Source organism: Delphinus delphis, chromosome 14 (genome assembly GCF_949987515.2).
Source record: "Delphinus delphis chromosome 14, mDelDel1.2, whole genome shotgun sequence".
NCBI classification, from domain to species: domain Eukaryota; kingdom Metazoa; phylum Chordata; class Mammalia; order Artiodactyla; family Delphinidae; genus Delphinus; species Delphinus delphis.
Genome location: NC_082696.1, coordinates 32693148 through 32711352, shown reverse-complemented (window position 1 = coordinate 32711352; position 18205 = coordinate 32693148). Strand labels below are relative to the sequence as shown.

Below are 18205 nucleotides of genomic sequence, written 5' to 3'. Positions count from 1 at the left end.
GTGAAAATGTTATATTACTAATCAATTTTAAATGTGTGGAGTTTTTTCTTCTTTAGTTTTAATTATAAATGCTCTTGCCACTTTTCAGCTATCAGTTTTCAACTTGGTTTAGCACACAGTCAATCTGCCTTAAATATTGTTTTTAATTTTTCCATACTTTTAATGTTAGCATTTCTTTGTAACACTGTTTAATACCAATAAACCCTGAGGCAGTGTCAAGGGCTTATTGTCTCTTATTGGGCTGGGGTGTTTATAGAGCTGCAGAAGCCCTTCTGAAGAAAGTGAAGAAGCTGTTTGGAGAATCCCGAGGGAAAAATGAAGAAATGGAGAAGGATCTCCGGGAGAAACTGGTAGACTACAAAAGCAAGGTTGATGATGCTTGGGACCTGTTGAGAGAAGCCACAGATAAAATCAAAGAAGCTAATCGCTTATCTGCAGAAAACCAGAAAAACATGACTGCTTTGGAGGTGAGTCTTAGAGGCTCTTTCATCTGAATCTGGTAGCACGGGGTGGGAGTTTGACCATGGCGGAGTAAGTCAAGTTGATGCAAGTTGATGCACACGCATGAAATCAAGTGTGACAACTCTGAAAGGAGACTTCTAAGAAGCAGAACGGGGAATGATCCTTCTTTTTGTTTTTTAATGAATGATCATTGCCCATATAATCAAATAAAATTTAGATAACCTAAACTATTTAAGATTTTTAAGGGCAGAATGGTACAGTGGAATGAGATCTTTACTGGGAGTCAGGGGTCCTTGGTCTTAACGACAACTGTGCCACTAACTAGAAGTACTAGTGTAAGTTAAAGTCTCAAAGCATCAGTCTCTCAACTATACAATGAGTGCATTACACTAGGGCATATCTAGAGTTTCTTCAAATACTAATACCATATGATTGTACAGTGCACCCAACCTGATCCACAAACCATGGTTTTAGACATCCGGCTGCCATAAATCACAGAAGTGCCAGGGATTTTCTAATGGAATTGGGGCACAGAGGAAACAGCTCACTGAGAGACCAGAGCCTGGGAAAATTTTGGTTCTCTTCTTCTTTGCAACATGTTCTATGAAAATGATATTTTACAACGGACTAACATGAGCAGATCAAGTCTGAGTTATTTTCGTCTCCTTTTCCTCAGACAAGAGAGAGTTCTCTCCTCAAGAAATGATAGGCAGCTTCTGCCTTTTTTAGAGTGTTAATGAAGCTAGAACTAAAACAGAGCCTTCCATCCATTCCTTCCTTTCTCCCTTCCTTCCTACTTCCCTTCTTTCCTTCTCTCCTTCCTTTCTCTCCCTTTCTCTCTTGTTTCTTTCTTAATATTTAACATGGCAAACTGATCACTTCTCCCTACAGTGAATTCAGCTCATATGATGGCACAAACCTGTATTTAGCATTTAAAAAAAAAAAAAAACTTCCTCACCAGAAACAAACTTACCTTTGTTCTTTTCAAAGTATTTGACCCCAACAGATCTGAAAACAGTGGCAGACCTTTATCTCTTCTAACATAAAATTTTACCTGCAGCTATAACTGAACACTCTCTGGCATATATTATGCTCTCAAAACTGTTCATGGAATGACAGTTGAATAAAAAGAATCTGGATTTTTTTTTATCCATTCATTTCTTTCCATTTTCCTTTGGATTAAGAAGTAAAAAGATGAATTAATTTTTTAAAAGAATTGTTTTCTGGATCCCTCTCCTGGGACTTAGCCTTGTCATTTTGATAGAGGATTGAGAAGACTCACTGATGTGTCTAATCTTAACCAATTTGGAATCTACTGACATGCTGGCAATATTAAAGAAAAAGCACTGTCTTGTTAGGCAGGATGCTAGGCTGCCTTCATATCACAGGCTTCCGCATGATTCATCTTGCTCGTGATACACCAGTGGTGTAACTTACCCGGAGGTGCACCACTCCATTTTATGGCAACACTTTAAGAAATTAAAATAACCTGTGTGGAAATTATAATAAGCATCTGGGAAGTATTTCAAGAAGAGTTGTAGTGGCACAGTTAATGGTGCTTTTAGCTATTCCTTCATTTTAGTGATGTTTAAAACCAAGAGCCATCATTCTTGGGTACCCCTAGAGAAGCCTGGAGCTTACGTAGTCAGTATTGAAGTGTAAGTTGTCCTTCTTGTATTTTCATTTTACACGTGATGCTTAACTAAAGGCTTGTTTAAAACTTACTAGAATAAATAGATAAACTGACTAAATTAATATGAATAAGGCAGAGCTTATTTAAGGTTGCTTGCCAAGGCTGATTAAGGTTGATTGCCAAGGTTGATGCTAGACTGGCCAATAAAGCATCGCCTGTTTAGAGTTTGCTAAACAGATGCATCCCCTGGGCTCCCACCCAGAATCTGAGGTCGCTGGTCTGAGGTGTGGTCCAGGGTCCATATTCTAAAACATCCCCTGGGTTAATCTGATGTACATATAGATTTTAAAAGAACTGATACGTTGTATCCATTTGATTGAGTAATTAGTTGTGCTTTAAATAAATGACTTCATTGAGCCTGTGCCCACAAAAAGGTGATATAATTAAGACCCAACTCATTTTTTTAAATTTAAGGAAGTAAGCATGTAATGTTTATTATTAAAAACATTTATCAAACCCCTCCTAAGTTCAGGAAATGTACTAAACCGAGTATATCGAACACTGGTCCCCATGGCGTGGTCCTTGGAACAGCAGCGTTAGCATCGCCCAGACACTTGTTAATAATGCAGATTCTCAGGTTCCCCCCAAACCTATCAACTCAGAAACTGGGAGTGGAGCCCAGCAACCTGTGTTTTTAAAATCCTACCTATGATTCAGATGCAGCCTTAAGCTTTAAAGACACAGATATTGATATAAAAAATAAAACACCACCTCTGATGATTTCAGGTGACTTGTATTTAGTGGGAGGCTCACACAAGTAAACTAGTCTGTACACTCCAGGAGTTATCATGGAGGTATGCAAAGGAAGGGCATCGAAATCACCCCTGGATTTAGGAAGGGCTTCATAGAGGACTTGACATGTATGCTAAGTCCTGATGGGTGAGCTCTAGTGAGTCAAAGTAGAAGAGGAAGAACATTCCAGAAATAAGAAAGAAAACATGCAAACATATAGACATTTTGGAGAAATGTCAGTGATTTGATAGGATTGGAATAAAGACTGCCTGTGAACTAGTGAGGGGATAGAAAGCCAACGAAGACAGAGAGGGTCCAGACCTTGAGTTATAAGAGAACTGCATTCTGAGAACGAAGCTGAGGAATTTGGTTTTATCCTGAAATCTATCAGAAGCAATTGAAATATTGGAGAGTCATGGATTAAAATTATATCTGGGGGACTTTCTGAGTGGTTCATGTAAACTGGAGGATTGGTTTTGTATTGGAAAATAGTGTGATATAAGGCTAGGAAAGCAGGCAGGAAAAATATGCAGATGTCTGTTAGACATCTACCATTATCAAGATGCTATTGGTAACCAGGGTGTTAGAGGCTGAATAGGAATGATTTCTGGCCTCAGAGAACTTACGATTGCCTGAAAATTCAGGCATTTTAACCTTTCATTATACGTAACACTGTGATTAATATGGGCTGGGAGAATCAAACACCAAAATGATGGCATCATAGAAGTTGATAGAAATGATGGAGCAGCATAAGCAGAAACACAGAGCTCTGCAAGTATGATCTTAGGAAATGTCGAATAGAGCAGTGATACTTGTTCGTAAGCTACGTAAGTCTGTAGCAGAAGATGGCTCTGAAAATGGGGCTTTGGAGCCAGATCACAGAAGGCTTTGAATGCTACTTTCTAGAACGGGACAGGGTTAGAATGCCATTTCCAGCAATGGAGAAAAGGCAGAGGAAACTGTGGGCTGAGGGGCAAAGAGAAGATGAGCAATTCAATCAAGCAAAGTAATGTGTTTTGAGCAGTCTGTCCCCAAGTTTACCATTATGACCTTGAACAGGAAGGAGCTAGAAGAAAGGGAAGAATGAGTTGCTAGATAGAGACAGACAGGAAGATAACTTTTGTAAGTTCTTAATCCACCCCCCAGCAACACCCCTCAGCAAAAAAAAAAAAAACAGGTATTAAACTTACAAAGCTCTGGAATGTATTAAGATCTAATTAGAAGTTAAAAGTAGAACTACAACAACTTTGGTATCTAATCAGAATCACTTAACAATTATGCTTGTGGTATACACTTGGAGAATAATTCTCTCTAAACATGAGCACCCCGTTTGCTCCTCAAAGCTTCCTATCTTTAAGTATTTTATATCCTACATCCTTCTCTATCCATTCTCTGTCTTTATTTATTTTTATAGCACTCATCATTAAAAATATACATTAATATATTCATTCAATTTTTTTCCCTCCAGAAAGCCATGAGAAACATGTCTTCTGGCCCACTGTATCTCCAGGCCAGAGAGTAGTACCTGGCACAAGACAGAACAGAAGTGTTCTTTCTCAATGAAGAAAGTACTATAAAGCAAACACAGATAAATGTTATATCGATGCTTTAATCAATATTTAGGAGCTCCAAATCTTCATCTTTCCTTGTTTCAAACCTAGATTTCATTAGTGTCTAATCTGAAACTAGCCACCACTGAAAATCTCTTTAATCCCTAGATCATTTCTGCTTCAGTGTGATTAAAAAAAAAAAAAGCACATTTTGATCTTTGCATAACAATGAATTCCTTAAAGTGACTCAAAGAGAGCTTTTATAAAGATTCTAACTCACTGCTTAATTGAAACCAAAATGAATGTAGCTCTTCACCTCACGTATAGGTGGAAATATTCTCCCTCCTATTGATACAGCATTTTGTTAGCTTGATTCATAAATGAAAACAAGCCATGCTAAAGAAAGTTTCTTGAATGTCTGTCCAGGGTCAATTTTAAATCAGTTCATACAAAAGCTAAGGGCTAGGGCTTCCCTGGTGGCGCAGTTGTTGAGAGTCCGCCTGCCGATGCAGGGGACACGGGTTCGTGTCCTGGTGCGGGAAGCTCCCACATGCCGTGGAGCGGCTGGGCCCGTGAGCCATGGCCGCTGAGCCTGTGCGTCCGGAGCCTGTGCTCCGCAACGGGAGAGGCCACGACAGTGAGAGGACCGCATACCACCAAAAAAAAAAAAAAAAAAAAAAGCTAAGGGCTAAAATTGATAGTTATATAAAAGTGTCAGACCTTTGGAAAATAAGATATGCCTTATAACCAGGAACATCAGGACTACCTCTACATTTGCTGTTCGTGAAGGGAGAATGAAATTTCTCTTATTTAGCCAGGTCTGGGAGTAGTTGAATGAACCAAGAGTCACCAGTGCAAACAGAACTATTTATTGAGGAAACTCTTCTAGGTACTGAAGATAAAGTGATACAAAGACTGTTTTATGGAATTTATATTATAGTGAGAAAGATAGTCACTAAACCAATAAATAAGAATATAATATGGCCATAAAGTCTGGAGCATGGGCTAATATGCATAATAAGTGACTTGTTCTCAGTGTATTGCCTGATGAATTAAATGTTATCCTTCGCCCACTAGGTCCAGCTCAATGGGCTGTACATTTCCTCTCCTCCCTATGCATGCATCTTGTGATGAACTGGTGTCTGATTATCATTAAATAGCCTGTGCTTTTAGCAACTCTTAGAAGAAGCAATCAAGATGGTTCCATCTATACAAAAAATAAAATCGTATTATCTGTGTTCCTATAATCGATGGCCACCCTATAAAATATAATTCAGATAAATGAGTTCTAGGGAAAAGAAGATAAGGTAATTATAATAGTTAACAATTCTGTAGTGTTCACTGTGTGCCAGCCTGTGTTCTAAACCAATTTCTCTCAAATTTTATTGTGTATATCAGTCACTTAGGCTTCTTGTTAAATGCAGATTCTGAGTTGGTAGTTCCCAAAAAGGCATTGAGATTGTGCATTTCTAAGAAGCTTCCCAGTGATGCCAATGCTGCTGGTCAATGGGCCATATTTTGAGTATTGAGAGAATAAGCATTTTACATGAAGCTAAATGGAGGAGGAAACAAGGCAAGGAACTGGGGAAGGGCACATGGTGAAGGCAACTGCAACTGTAAAGGCTCAGAGGCAGGAATAAGATGTGTGCACTGGCAGCAGATTGAAGTGGTTGGTGAAGAGGTAGGGAAAGTAGGGTGTGAAATTAGCACTATCCAGTGCAAATAAGAAGTGTGATTTCCACAATTGGAAAGTCAGTGCTTTCACACCTCAAGACCGAAGCTCTATCATTAGGTAGACTGGGATTCAAATCTTAACTACACTGTACTAACTGTGTGACCTTGGGTAAATCACTTAACTTGTTCAATTTTCTATTCATTTAAAAGGTGATAAACACAGGACGTGCGTTAGTTTAGAATTAAATGAGAAAAGCTTATAAACTACCTGGCACATACTGAAATCTAAATGAATATATAAACTAGCATTATTATTTATATAAAAAGCATAAGTGGCAAAGGCTTAAAATTATAATTGATGCAGTTAAATCCACAGGTAAAAAGGTAATTGAAAGAATGAGTCAGAAATAGAAAGAAAAAAAAGGCAAAATTATGTTCCAAAAGGAGAAATAACACTATATCTTTCTCATTGATTTTACTCTTCCAGACTAGGAATGAGTTTCATGTGGTTTGAGACAAGCTATCAGTTTCAAAGAAAAATTAGAGTCTGCTCTCTTTTTTATGGAACAGTCCATTAAATCTATTCTTCCATGTGAGAGTTTCTCTTTTTTTTTGGAAAGTACTTTCCCTAAGTTTCCTTTGAAATCCCACTTCTGGGCTTCCCTGGTGGCACAGTGGTTAAGAATCCACCTGCCAAGTCAGGGGACACGGGTTCAAGCTCTGGTCCGGGAAGCTCCCACATGCCGCAGAGCAACTAAGCTCATGCACCACAACTACTGAAGCCTGCCCGCCCAGAGCCCATGCTCTGCAACAAGAGAAGCCCGTGCACCACAACGAAGAGTAGATCCCGCTCGCCACAACTAAAGAAAGCCCGTGCACAACAACGAAAACCCAACGTAGCCAAAAATAAAATTAATTAATTATTTTAAAAATAAAAAGAAATAAAATCCCACTTCTTCCAATTTTTACAGAACTCCCATAGAATAAATCTGCTTACACTTATGCTCACAAAACATTCATTTGGACATAGATTCTGGAATTTAATGTCTCATTCCAATGTAATTCAGTGTACTACCACATGCTCAGCAATGCATATTCAGTACTTACATTTCAGTTAAAATGGATGTGCATCTCACTTTAAAAATATTTTTTAATTCCTCAGCTACCATCACATAACTTTTCTTCTCTTGCATGACTTTCTCACAATAGGAGGAAGAAAGTACCTGTACAGGTATTTAAATAAAGTAACTCTTGGAGGGCTGGCTGGGTAGTCTATAGCACTCTCATGTAGTCTCACAGTCAACATGACATATCTTGTTTGCAAAGCCTTGTTTAGACAGCTTAGGAAAGCCAGGAATACAGGGCTGGATAGGGTTTTCCCCAAAGGGCATTTTGATGTTTTGTTTATACTGTCCTACAGAAAAAGAAGGAGGCTATTGAAAGTGGCAAACGACAAACTGAGGACACTTTAAAAGAAGGCACTGACATACTTGATGAAGCCAACCGTCTTGCAGATGAAATCAACTCAGTCATAGACGTGAGTATTTGATGAAACCCAAAGTTAAAAGAAAGGTGATAATGATACAAGCTCTCCTAAATGGGAATCAATGAGAAATCTCAGTAGTATAAGCAAATACTGTTAGTTTTTTGTGGGTATAAAGTTGTTTTTGCCTTATTCTGTTGTGACCGTGCTCACCCATTGGTAACAATTAGGACTTCACAGTATTCGCTCAGTAGACATGAATGTCTGGTGAGGGTACTCACACACTCACACCGACCTGTATTTTTTTCACAGTGATGAAGGGCATTTCTTGTTCCTAGGATAGCACTTACAATCTGCTTCAATATTCACAGAATATTAGTTAAAAGAGAAATGTAAAGCTACAAACAGACTTTTAACATGGTGTCTAATGCAGTAGATACTGATATGTGGTGATGAATGGTAATAGAAATGCAAATAGTGTAAAAGATCCCAATGACTATTATTTATGCTACAAAGTAGCATTTTTTAAAAAAGACTGTCAGGTTCTTCTTGGTATAAATTGCCTTCATATATTTCCTAATCTCTATCATTAAATAATAGCATTTATTTTCTATTCTTTTTTGCTAGGTTAGTAAATTTGAAGTTTCATAAAAACCTAAGTGTGTATAATTAGATCTCCAAGAGAAATTAATAAGTGAGAGGAGGCTTGGATTCACTTACTTAAAATACCTTCTTTTCTCTACATATCAGTATGTTGAAGACATTCAAACTAAATTGCCACCCCTGTCTGAGGATCTGAAAGATAAAATAGATGACCTCTCCCAAGAAATAAAGGACAGGAAGCTTGCTGAGAAGGTGTCCCAGGCTGAGAGCCATGCGGCTCAGTTAAATGATTCATCTGCTGTCCTTGATAGGTATGTCATTTGTTGTTGGAAATATCTATGTATCTTGACACTTGTCCAAAAGTTTTGACTAGCAGAAATGGTAGAGAGTTGCTTTCAAATCTTGATTTTTGTAATTATGCACATACGAGCTACATGGCCTTTCTGTAGAAAAGCCTAATTAGAAGGGTCTGGGCAAAGCTCTACTGGAGCAGCATCAAAAGTCTGAGTTAAAAGTAGATTCAAATATGGCATGGTGGGGAGTGAACATTGCCTTAGGCTACACTTAGAAAAAATATTTTCTGTTCTTTATTGGAGAGCACAGCAGTTTCCTTATTAGCATTTTAAATAATAATGTATAAACACACATTCTGCTTCAAATTTCAGTTTTATATTTTTAATGAAATCAAACTATTTATTGTTAAAAGGGTGGCTTTTGAAAATGTGGCTCCATACATAGCCTTTAAGTCCTGTTTTTTCTTTCAAATTCCATGGAGGCACTACATGCTGCCCTGTGAAATAACAGCTCATTATAACTGGGATTCTTATACGGGTCAGTGAGGGAGGGGCAACTGGTGAGGTGTGTTTGACTCGTAAACAGCCTTCTAGGTATAACTGGTGTGCTTCCCCTACAGTTTCAGGGTTGTCATAACAAAATAGGTGTATTAGCCCCAAGAATAATTTTCCTAAATGAATCTGTATTTAATATACTCCATGTGTAAGGTTCTGTTTCAATACTTAATACTCTTGATACAAAGGAAAATATTAATGTTTGAAGACCCTGGGAAAAAATTTACATACAATTCATTTTATAACAATTTTACAACATTTTTTAACATTTTGCTAATTTATCATGAAGGGTGGTAAATGGAGCAGTAAGCTAGAAGTCAACAGAGGCAGGCTTCAAGTCCTTAATTAGCTAATTAGTGACATGTAGGTCATGTGACCTGAGACAAGCAATTTAACCGAGACTCATTTGGCCTCATCTGAGAAGTGGACCTACTCTAAAGAGATTTTGTGAACTTCATTCCAATAATATAGAACAAGTGCTCTGAAACCTGTGCGTGCTTCACAAATAACATAAAGAATCATCTCACTGCTCATACTTGCGTGGTGCTCATGGTTGCAGAAACTTCTGGAGGATGCTATGGGTACTTAAAAATACGTTGGCAGCATTTCACTGCTTAATTATTTAGGAATATGAGTTTAAACTGAAAACTACAATATAATACAATTAGTAGATACCTCACTATGGTTTGGAATTAACATAATTATACTGACCATGATCATTTGGAAGCCATATTTGTTATAAGTAAGATGTTCTTCATTTGAGTACCAACTGCTCTGATGTTCTTTTGGGGGGCAATCCCAACAGAATCCTTGATGAGGCCAAAAACATCTCCTTCAATGCCACTGCAGCCTTCAAAGCTTACAGCAATATTAAGGACTATATTGATAAAGCTGAGAAAATTGCCAAAGAAGCCAAAGATCTTGCACATGAAGCCACAGAACTGGTAAGAAACAAATAGCGTTATGTACTGAGAATGGAGGTCAATCTGTTTGAATAAGTACCTGAACTAAATTTCTCAAAGCTCTGGAAAATGCTAGTACATTAGAATATTTGTTTTGTATTATTTTCAAAGGCTCCTTTTAAATTTTATCCTAAATAAATTCTCAGTCGTAGCAAAACTCTTTTCTCAGTCACCTACTAATTTCCACTATTAATAAGGGTCTTGAAATTATCACAGATGCCAAATAGTTTGTGCCACCAACTCGCAAAGGAAAAACAGTCAAACATAAGACTCTGAACAGGGAAATTTATCACTATTATTCCATATGCCTTCAGTAAGAAAGTGCCTTGGAAATTAACACCAGTGCTTATAGTCACATACAGATTGATTCTATGTAAAGTTTGATTATAAGGTGCACATTTTACAAACACGCCAGATCATATATTTCTAAACTATTATACTGTTTTTATCAGTTGAAATGTTTACCTTCAAAGCTACTTTTGGCTGCTGTCATTGTTCAAAATAAATTTGCAATTAATATTTTAGAGTTTTCGGGTTCTAAGTATAGCACATTATCTGAGTATCTTCAATAGTAACAAATCTTTTTCCTTTACATGTAGAGCAACATTTTGTAACCAAGTTATGTGATAAACCTTGGTAATACTATTTCAGGTCAAATTTCATTTCATAGGAAGCACGTGGTGAGTTAAAATGTTCAGAACCATCACTTACTCCTTCGGCTTCACACAGAATCCCCCAAATACATCAGAATTTCAGGAGAAAAAGAATTTGATTGGACACTTGACTGTGAATGAAATATGCATAAATAGTGGGTGTTGAAGAAACAGATCCCTATTTTCTTTGCTTTGGTATTGAGCACAATGCTTTCATGGATTTCAGGGGTATTGGAGGTATTTGCCACACTCTTAGCAGGTTTATTTTATGGTCATGGTGAATGATGCATCATATTCCATCAGCAGTTAGTACTGTTTTGGTTTCTCTGGAATGAGCTCTACCAATACCATATGTTCTGTTTACTTCTTATTCAAAATCATGGCACAGTTATTACAGAAACTTCCCTATGTTCAATTATCCTTTCAAAAGGAACCATTTTTCAAATCTATTTAAAGATCCTAGTCTTCAAGTTCACCATTTTCATCTGACCCATGTTTTATTGGATCACCATTTTCAGCATTTAGCACAGTACCTGACAGAGAGTAGACACTCGTGAGTAAATGAATGAATGTCATTCTAATTGACATTTTTCATACCTATTTACAACATTTTGTACCAATAAAATCCTCACTATTGTCATTGCTTCATTTTCATGAACTTCTAACATTTTATGTTAAAGACCTGTTTATTTTCACCCAAATTTAATACTATGACTTTATCCTCAAGAGACTCTCATATTCAGGCCAACATGAAATATTCACTTTTCCTCAACACTGATGCTTATACATGATAGGCTAGCCAAACTCTAACATAGAGCTAGGACAAGTTTTTTGTTGTTGTTTTTTGTTTTAATTAGGACAAGTTTTACTGCATTACAGCATGTCCCCTTGTTATTGTAATTCCTTCTCTATAAGCCATGTAAAAATAATTAAGTGTCTGAAAAATTACAAAGTAAAAGCTAAAGAGAATCACTGATTTATTAAGTGGCTAACAACAAACACACAGAAGACTGATTTGGCCAGAAAGTTTGTTGGACCGTGTTTCAAGAACAGAATAAATAAAGTTTTAATTTTAATAATTCATTATATATAGTTCTATTATACTGGAAAAGAAATATATTTGCCATTAAATTGAACAATTACCTAGATAGTACTAGCATTCCATAAATGTTAGAGCTGGTATTATTGCTAGAGCTATAGATAAACACAGAAGAGTAAGATTAAGTTTATTATTTGTGTATGAAAGAGTCATTTGAGTCTAGTCCTGCAAAGCAGGAAGAATGTTTTCAATGAATTAGAAACAAAGGACAAAGAAACACAGCAGGAATTTATACAAGGAGAAAAAAGACATATTAGACAAGCAATAAAGCAATCAATTACTACGGTGAAGAAGATGGACGTAAGATAATATGAGAAGAAAAAAAGCATTGAAAATACCATAGGAAAAGAAACAAATGAATATGGAATAGTCTCAAAGCATAATTGACAGCATTTGTAAAGCCACTTCACTTTTAAGAATCTGCTTAAGTCTACCTATTTGTAGTGCACACATAATCAACAATGGAATTGAAAGGAAAATATGAATGAGAAAAAAGTTGATCCTTTATTTTAATTAAATAATAAGCAGGTGGAGGTTATAAACAATTCAACGTTGTAGTATAGTTCCTATGTGAAGAGTAACAGCCCCTTGTATATATAATTTATTTAAATATCAAAATGAAATATTATTTTAGGAACAGACATTATGAAAAAACACTATATTTCTATTAGTGCTAGGCAGATAAATACTATTATTATATTATTGGTACAAAAGATTGTTTTCCCTACACATGATCTCCAAGATAACGTCTCATTTTGTGCCTCTCATTGGTGGGCACAAGGAGAAAGAGAAAGGAAATATGTCACCGTTTAGAAAATAGAATATGAAGATCCAGTAATTCTTTTCTAATCTTTATTGCTTTGATGCTGTAAAAAGTCCTCAGACTCTAAAATAACAGAGAATTAAACCTTTAAAAAATGTTTCCAGATCATAGGTGAACTTAAAACCTATGTTATCAAGCAGATCAGATTTTAGAAGTAGATGAAAAGTAGATTTTATGTGCTGCTGGGTCCTTGGGATGACCACCAGAGGCAATAGGCACGGTGTCAGTAGCACTGGGAGATGAGACCCTCTGCCCTTTTCACTGGGAAGTTCTTAGATGCTCTGCACTTAAATCTGGTATATCCAAATGGCAAACAAAAGGAAGGAACAAAAAGGAAGTCTAATGTAGAATGGATTCCTTAGATCTGGTTCTTTAAGATCCTGAAGAATCATCACACAACAATAATCACACAATCTCCATCTATTCTGAAATGTTCTCCTCCTTCCTTCATTTCTTTCTTTTCTCCCTCTCTCCCTTTGTCAAGGTGAATAGAATGTGCTCTGTGATATATACTTCAGTGTAGAAAATGTAGGCAGTCCTCACCTTCCCTAAGTATCTTCCATTAAAAAAAAAAAGAATCACTTTTTCACTTCCCACAGCACCTGAAGATTTCTTTTTTCTTCTATACCCTCTTCTTTACACTGCAATCATTGTTATTGTCTGAAACTCTCCCTCTCTCTCTCTCTCTCTCCCCATCCCAACACACACCAACAAAATTCCTTAATACCCTCTAATCCAGAATCCTCTTTCTCAATTAGTCTCAGTCTCAGTGTTTAGTCTGATCTTCACTAAGAATCAGCACTAGAAATTGAGAAGAATTTATACTTGCTCTCAACACCAGTACACAATGTGGTCTTCCTCTTTATTCTCCAAATTCAAGTTCTGTCACTTGCTACAGTTACCCATCACTCCTGGAAGCCATAAGTCTAAATATCTTCGGCATGATCTTTCTCAGGCACATCTAGGAAAAAATAATATAAAATACAGAAGAAAGTGAGCGCAATTTGTAAGTAATGCATTTTCTCATAGAAACAATAATAGTGAGAGATAGTAAAGAACAGTGCTGTGTAAGTGATATGTAGGCTTTAGATGAACTAAAGAGAGGGGTGAAATTCTGAAAAAAATATTAGACAGGAGGAAAATATACCTAAAATTAAGTAAGTTTAAAGCCTTAGACACCTGATCCTAAAAATACGTGAACTGTGTAAGTGACTTCCCACTGTTGATTCCTTAGTATGAGGGGAGTAAAAATCCATAGAAACTCGAAGTTTTTTCTTCAGAAAACTTGAAACTTGAAGGAGTTTTTTCTTGCTTTAGGGTCGAGTCTACAGAATAAATTGGATTTTTGTAAATTCACTCTTATGTGACAGATTAGTGGGGAGTAAAACCCTGATAGAAAATAAGGGTACTAGAAAGAAAAGTCAGGGAGCTCTGATAACATGGCAGTCTGAGTTAATTCAGATCCATCCTAATGTGAGAAATTCACAGAAATGCTAGGTAAATTCTAACTCCCCAAAATTTAACTCATACTTTATTTTATAAAGAGGAAACAAGGGGCTTCCCTGGTGGCGCAGTGGTTGAGAGTCCGCCTGCCGATGCAGGGGACACGGGTTCGTGCCCCGGTCCGGGAAGATCCCACATGCCGCAGAGCGGCTGGGCCCATGAACCATGGCCGCTGAGCCTGCGCGTCCAGAGCCTGTGCTCCGCAACGGGAGAGGCCACAACAGTGAGAGGCCCGCGTACCGCAAAAAAAAAAAAAAAAAAAAGAGGAAACAGAAGAAAATCTAAAAATAAAAACGAGAGTAAAACAGAATAGCACATTCTAGAGCTGGCAGCTTGGTGACTCAATGAATTTGGAACATAAATATAGATCATATGTCTAGGGACTGGGATTTTAAAGCCCAGGCAGGGAGAGAAGACATCACAGACATCATCCTAAACCTACAAAAGAAGGAGTCTTTTTTGACTAATCGAAAGTATGCAAAACCGTGAGACTTGGAAACAATTGTTCTCATCAACAAACACTCCTTCTAGCCCAGAACATGCCAAGGAGCCTTGTTACTTTTCATGCCTCCAGTTGTGAAAAATGTCTCTCATAAGTTGCTAAAACCATAAGCCTGTGGACTGAAGTCCAAATTTATACTGTATATATTTATATATGGGTTGAAGTCCATATGGTACAAGACTTTCCAAGCTAAAAATTTAATGGGGAGAGGAGGGAACTGATCCTGGTTCTTGCAACCTCTAGAGCATCTAGAAGGACACAGGAAAGTGGTCTGTTTAGATACACTGTAAATAATCAAGTAGGAAAGAGGGTAGGCAGGCAAAGTATGTAACATGATCCTGAAGTTATTAAAAAATCTGAAAGAGAATATACAGTAAACGTGTTTAAAAGTATTGAAATGTTAAAAAGAATAGAAAAGAGTGATAAAAAGAAAAAATACAGAAGATTACGGAAATTTGTAACAGAAGCAAATAAAATTTCTAAAAATAAAATATATAGGAAAACAGAATGAGTTAATAGAAAGAGTTGAATACATTGCCTAGAATGCAACAAGTATGGTAAAACATAAAAGGAGTGTAAGAAACAAGGACTATAGATTGTAAAAATGAAATGCAAATCTATTAGGAGTTCCAGAAGTTGAAAAGGGTGAGAACGGGGAATAGTAATAGTAAAAGAGATACTGAAAATTTTCAAGTGCTGGTGAAGGATATGATATGATTTCTCAAGTTAAGGAAGCCTATCACAATAAATAAAATAAGTCCACACCTGGAAAGATCATTGTTAAACTACAGAAACTAAAGAGAAAAAGAAAACAAAATCTTAAAATAATTAGGGAGAAAAGTCTTTGAGTCAGATGCCAACTGCACAGCCACAGCATCCGGGGCTTTGAAAGATGTTGCATCTCTCTGCTTTCTACTCTGGGCATTCTGCTCCCATGGCCTGCTGCCACCATTTCACAGCTTAGTGACTGTGGTGTTTTCCTCTTCCTACTTCCTTTTACCAGAAAATAATGTCTCCAGTATTAAATTTTAAGCTGAAAATAGACCTCGAGGGGACAGAAGCATGAATAACTCTGTGAGAATTTCATTTGCACTATTTCACAAGTAATATTCCATGATTTTCATATAGGTAATACTTGGTGTATAGTAGCTGATCACTAAATGTAAATTGCCCCCTGCCATCTCCAAACATTGATACTAGGAATCTAGAAAGGCTAGGATGCTCCAGATTTTCAGAATGAACAAGATATATACACTGCCAAGAGAGATAGGAAAGTTGAATAGAGAAGAAAATTTCAAAGAAAAAATAAAATTACTTTCTTTCCCTACTTAGTTTGAGATCATCTATGAATATTTATTTGAATGTAGATGCCTTGTAGGATTTTTTTATTGATTAGAATTAGGTTCAAGTGGTGTGCCAGAATTTCCTAATCAGGCTGTGGAAAGAAGATAACAGAAGATTCTGAGGGTTATCTTTTCGTCTTGTTTATGGTTTTCTTTGCTGTGCAACAGCTTTTAAGTTTCATTAGGTCCCATTTTTTTATTTTTGTTTTTATTTCCATTACTCTAGGAGGTGGATCAAAAAAGATCTTGCCGTGATTTATGTCAAAGAGTGTTCTTCCTTTGTTTTACTCTAAGAGTTTTATAGTGCCTGGTCTTACATTTAGCTCTCTAAACCATTTTGAGTTTATTTTTGTGTATGGTGTTAGGGAGTGTAGCTGTCCAGTTTTCCCAGCGCCATTTATTGAAGAGACTGTCTTTTCTCCATTGTATTTCCTTGCCTCCTTTGTCATAGATTAGTTGACCATAGGTGCGTGGATTTATCACTGGGCTTTCTGTCCTGTTTCATTGATCTGTATTTCTGTTTTTGTGCCAGTACCATATTGTCTTGATTACTGTAGCTTTGTAGTATAGTCTGAAGTCAGGGAGTCAGATTCCTCCAGCTCTGCTTTTTTCCCTCAAGACTGCTTTGGCTCTTTGGGGTCTTTTATGTCTCCATACAAATTTTAAGATTTTTTTGTTCTAGTTCTGTAAAAAATGCCATTGGTAATTGGATAGGGATTGCATTGAATCTGTAGATTGCTGAATCTGTAGATTGCTTTGGGTAGTATAGTCATTTCCACAATATTGATTCTTCCAATCCAAGAACATGGTATATCTCCCCATCTGCTTGTATCATCTTTAATTTCTTTCATCAGTGTCTTATAGTTTTCTGCATACAGGTCTTTTGTCTCCCTAGGTAGGTTTATTCCTAGGTATTTTATTCTTTTTGTTGCAGTAGTAAATGGGAGTGTTTCCTTAGTTTCTCTTTCAGATTTTTCATCATTGTATAGGAATGCAAGAGATTTCTGTGCATTAATTTTGTATCCTGCAGCTTTACCAAATTCATTGACTAGCTCTAGTAGTTTTCTGGTGTCATCTTTAGGATTCTGTATGTATAGTATCTGTATGTATAGTATCGTGTATGTATAGTATCGTGTCAATATAGTATCCACATCACTATTCTGTATGTATAGTATCGCAAACAGTGACAGCTTTACTTCCTCTTTTCCAATCTGTATTCCTTTTATTTATTTTTCTTCTCTGATTGCCATGGCTAGGACTTCCAAAGCTATGTTGAATAATAGTGGTGAGAGTGGACATCCTTGTCTTGTTCCTGATCTTAGAGGAAATGCTTTCAGTTTTTCACAATTGAGAATGATGTTTGCTGTGGGTTTGTCATATATGGCCTTTATTATGTTGAGGTAGTTTCCCTCTATGCCCACTTTCTGGAGAGATTTTATCATAAATGGGTGTTGAATTTTGTGAAAAGCTTTTTTTGCATCTATTGAGATGATCATACAGTTTCTATTTTTCAGTTTATCAATATGGTCCACCACATTGATTGATCTACGTATACTGAAGAATCCTTGCATCCCTGGGATAAATCCCACCTGATCATGGTGTATGATCCTTTTAATGTGTTGTTGGATTCTGTTTGCTAGTACTTTGTTGAGGATTTTTGCATCTATATTCATCAGTGATATTGGTCTGTACTTTTCTGTTTTTGTAGTATCTTTGTCTGGTTTTGGTATCAGGGTGATGGTGGCCTCATAGAATGAGCTGAGAGTGTTCCTTCCTCTGCAGTTTTCTGGAAGAGTTTGAGAAGGATGGGTGTTAGCTCTTCTCTAAATGTTTGATACAATTCACCTGTGAAGCCATCTGGTCCTGGACTTTTGTTTGTTGGAAGATATTTAATCACAGTTTCAATTTCATTACTTGTGATTGGTCGGTTCATATTTTCTATTTCTTCCTGCTTCAGTCTTGGAAGGTTATACCTTTCTAAAAATGTGTGCATTTCTTCCAGGTTGTCCATTTTATTGCCATAGAGTTGATTGTAGTAGTCTCCTAGGATGCTTTGTATTTCTGCGGTGTCTGTTGTAACTTCTCCTTCTTCATTTCTAATTCTGTTGATTTGAGTCCTCTCTCTCTTTTTCTTGATGAGTCTGGCTAATGGTTTATCAGTTTTGTTTATCTTCTCAAAGGACCAGCTTTTAGTTTTACTGCTCTGTGCTATTGTTTTCTTTGTTTCTATTTCATTTATTTCTGCTCTGATCTTTATGATTTCTTTCCTTCTGCT

At 36.7% G+C, this 18205-nt stretch overlaps 1 protein-coding gene across 1 annotated transcript in view; it reads left to right on the top strand.

Moving 5' to 3' along the window:
• LAMA2 (laminin subunit alpha 2) overlaps positions 1–18205 on the top strand; it is a 603358-nt gene that overhangs the window by 488657 nt on the left and 96496 nt on the right. The window contains exons 37-40 of the mRNA XM_060029982.1: positions 257–467; positions 7532–7648; positions 8345–8508; positions 9851–9989. Coding sequence (XP_059885965.1) covers positions 257–467; positions 7532–7648; positions 8345–8508; positions 9851–9989 — 631 coding nt within the window. The remainder of the gene's footprint in view (positions 1–256; positions 468–7531; positions 7649–8344; positions 8509–9850; positions 9990–18205) is intronic.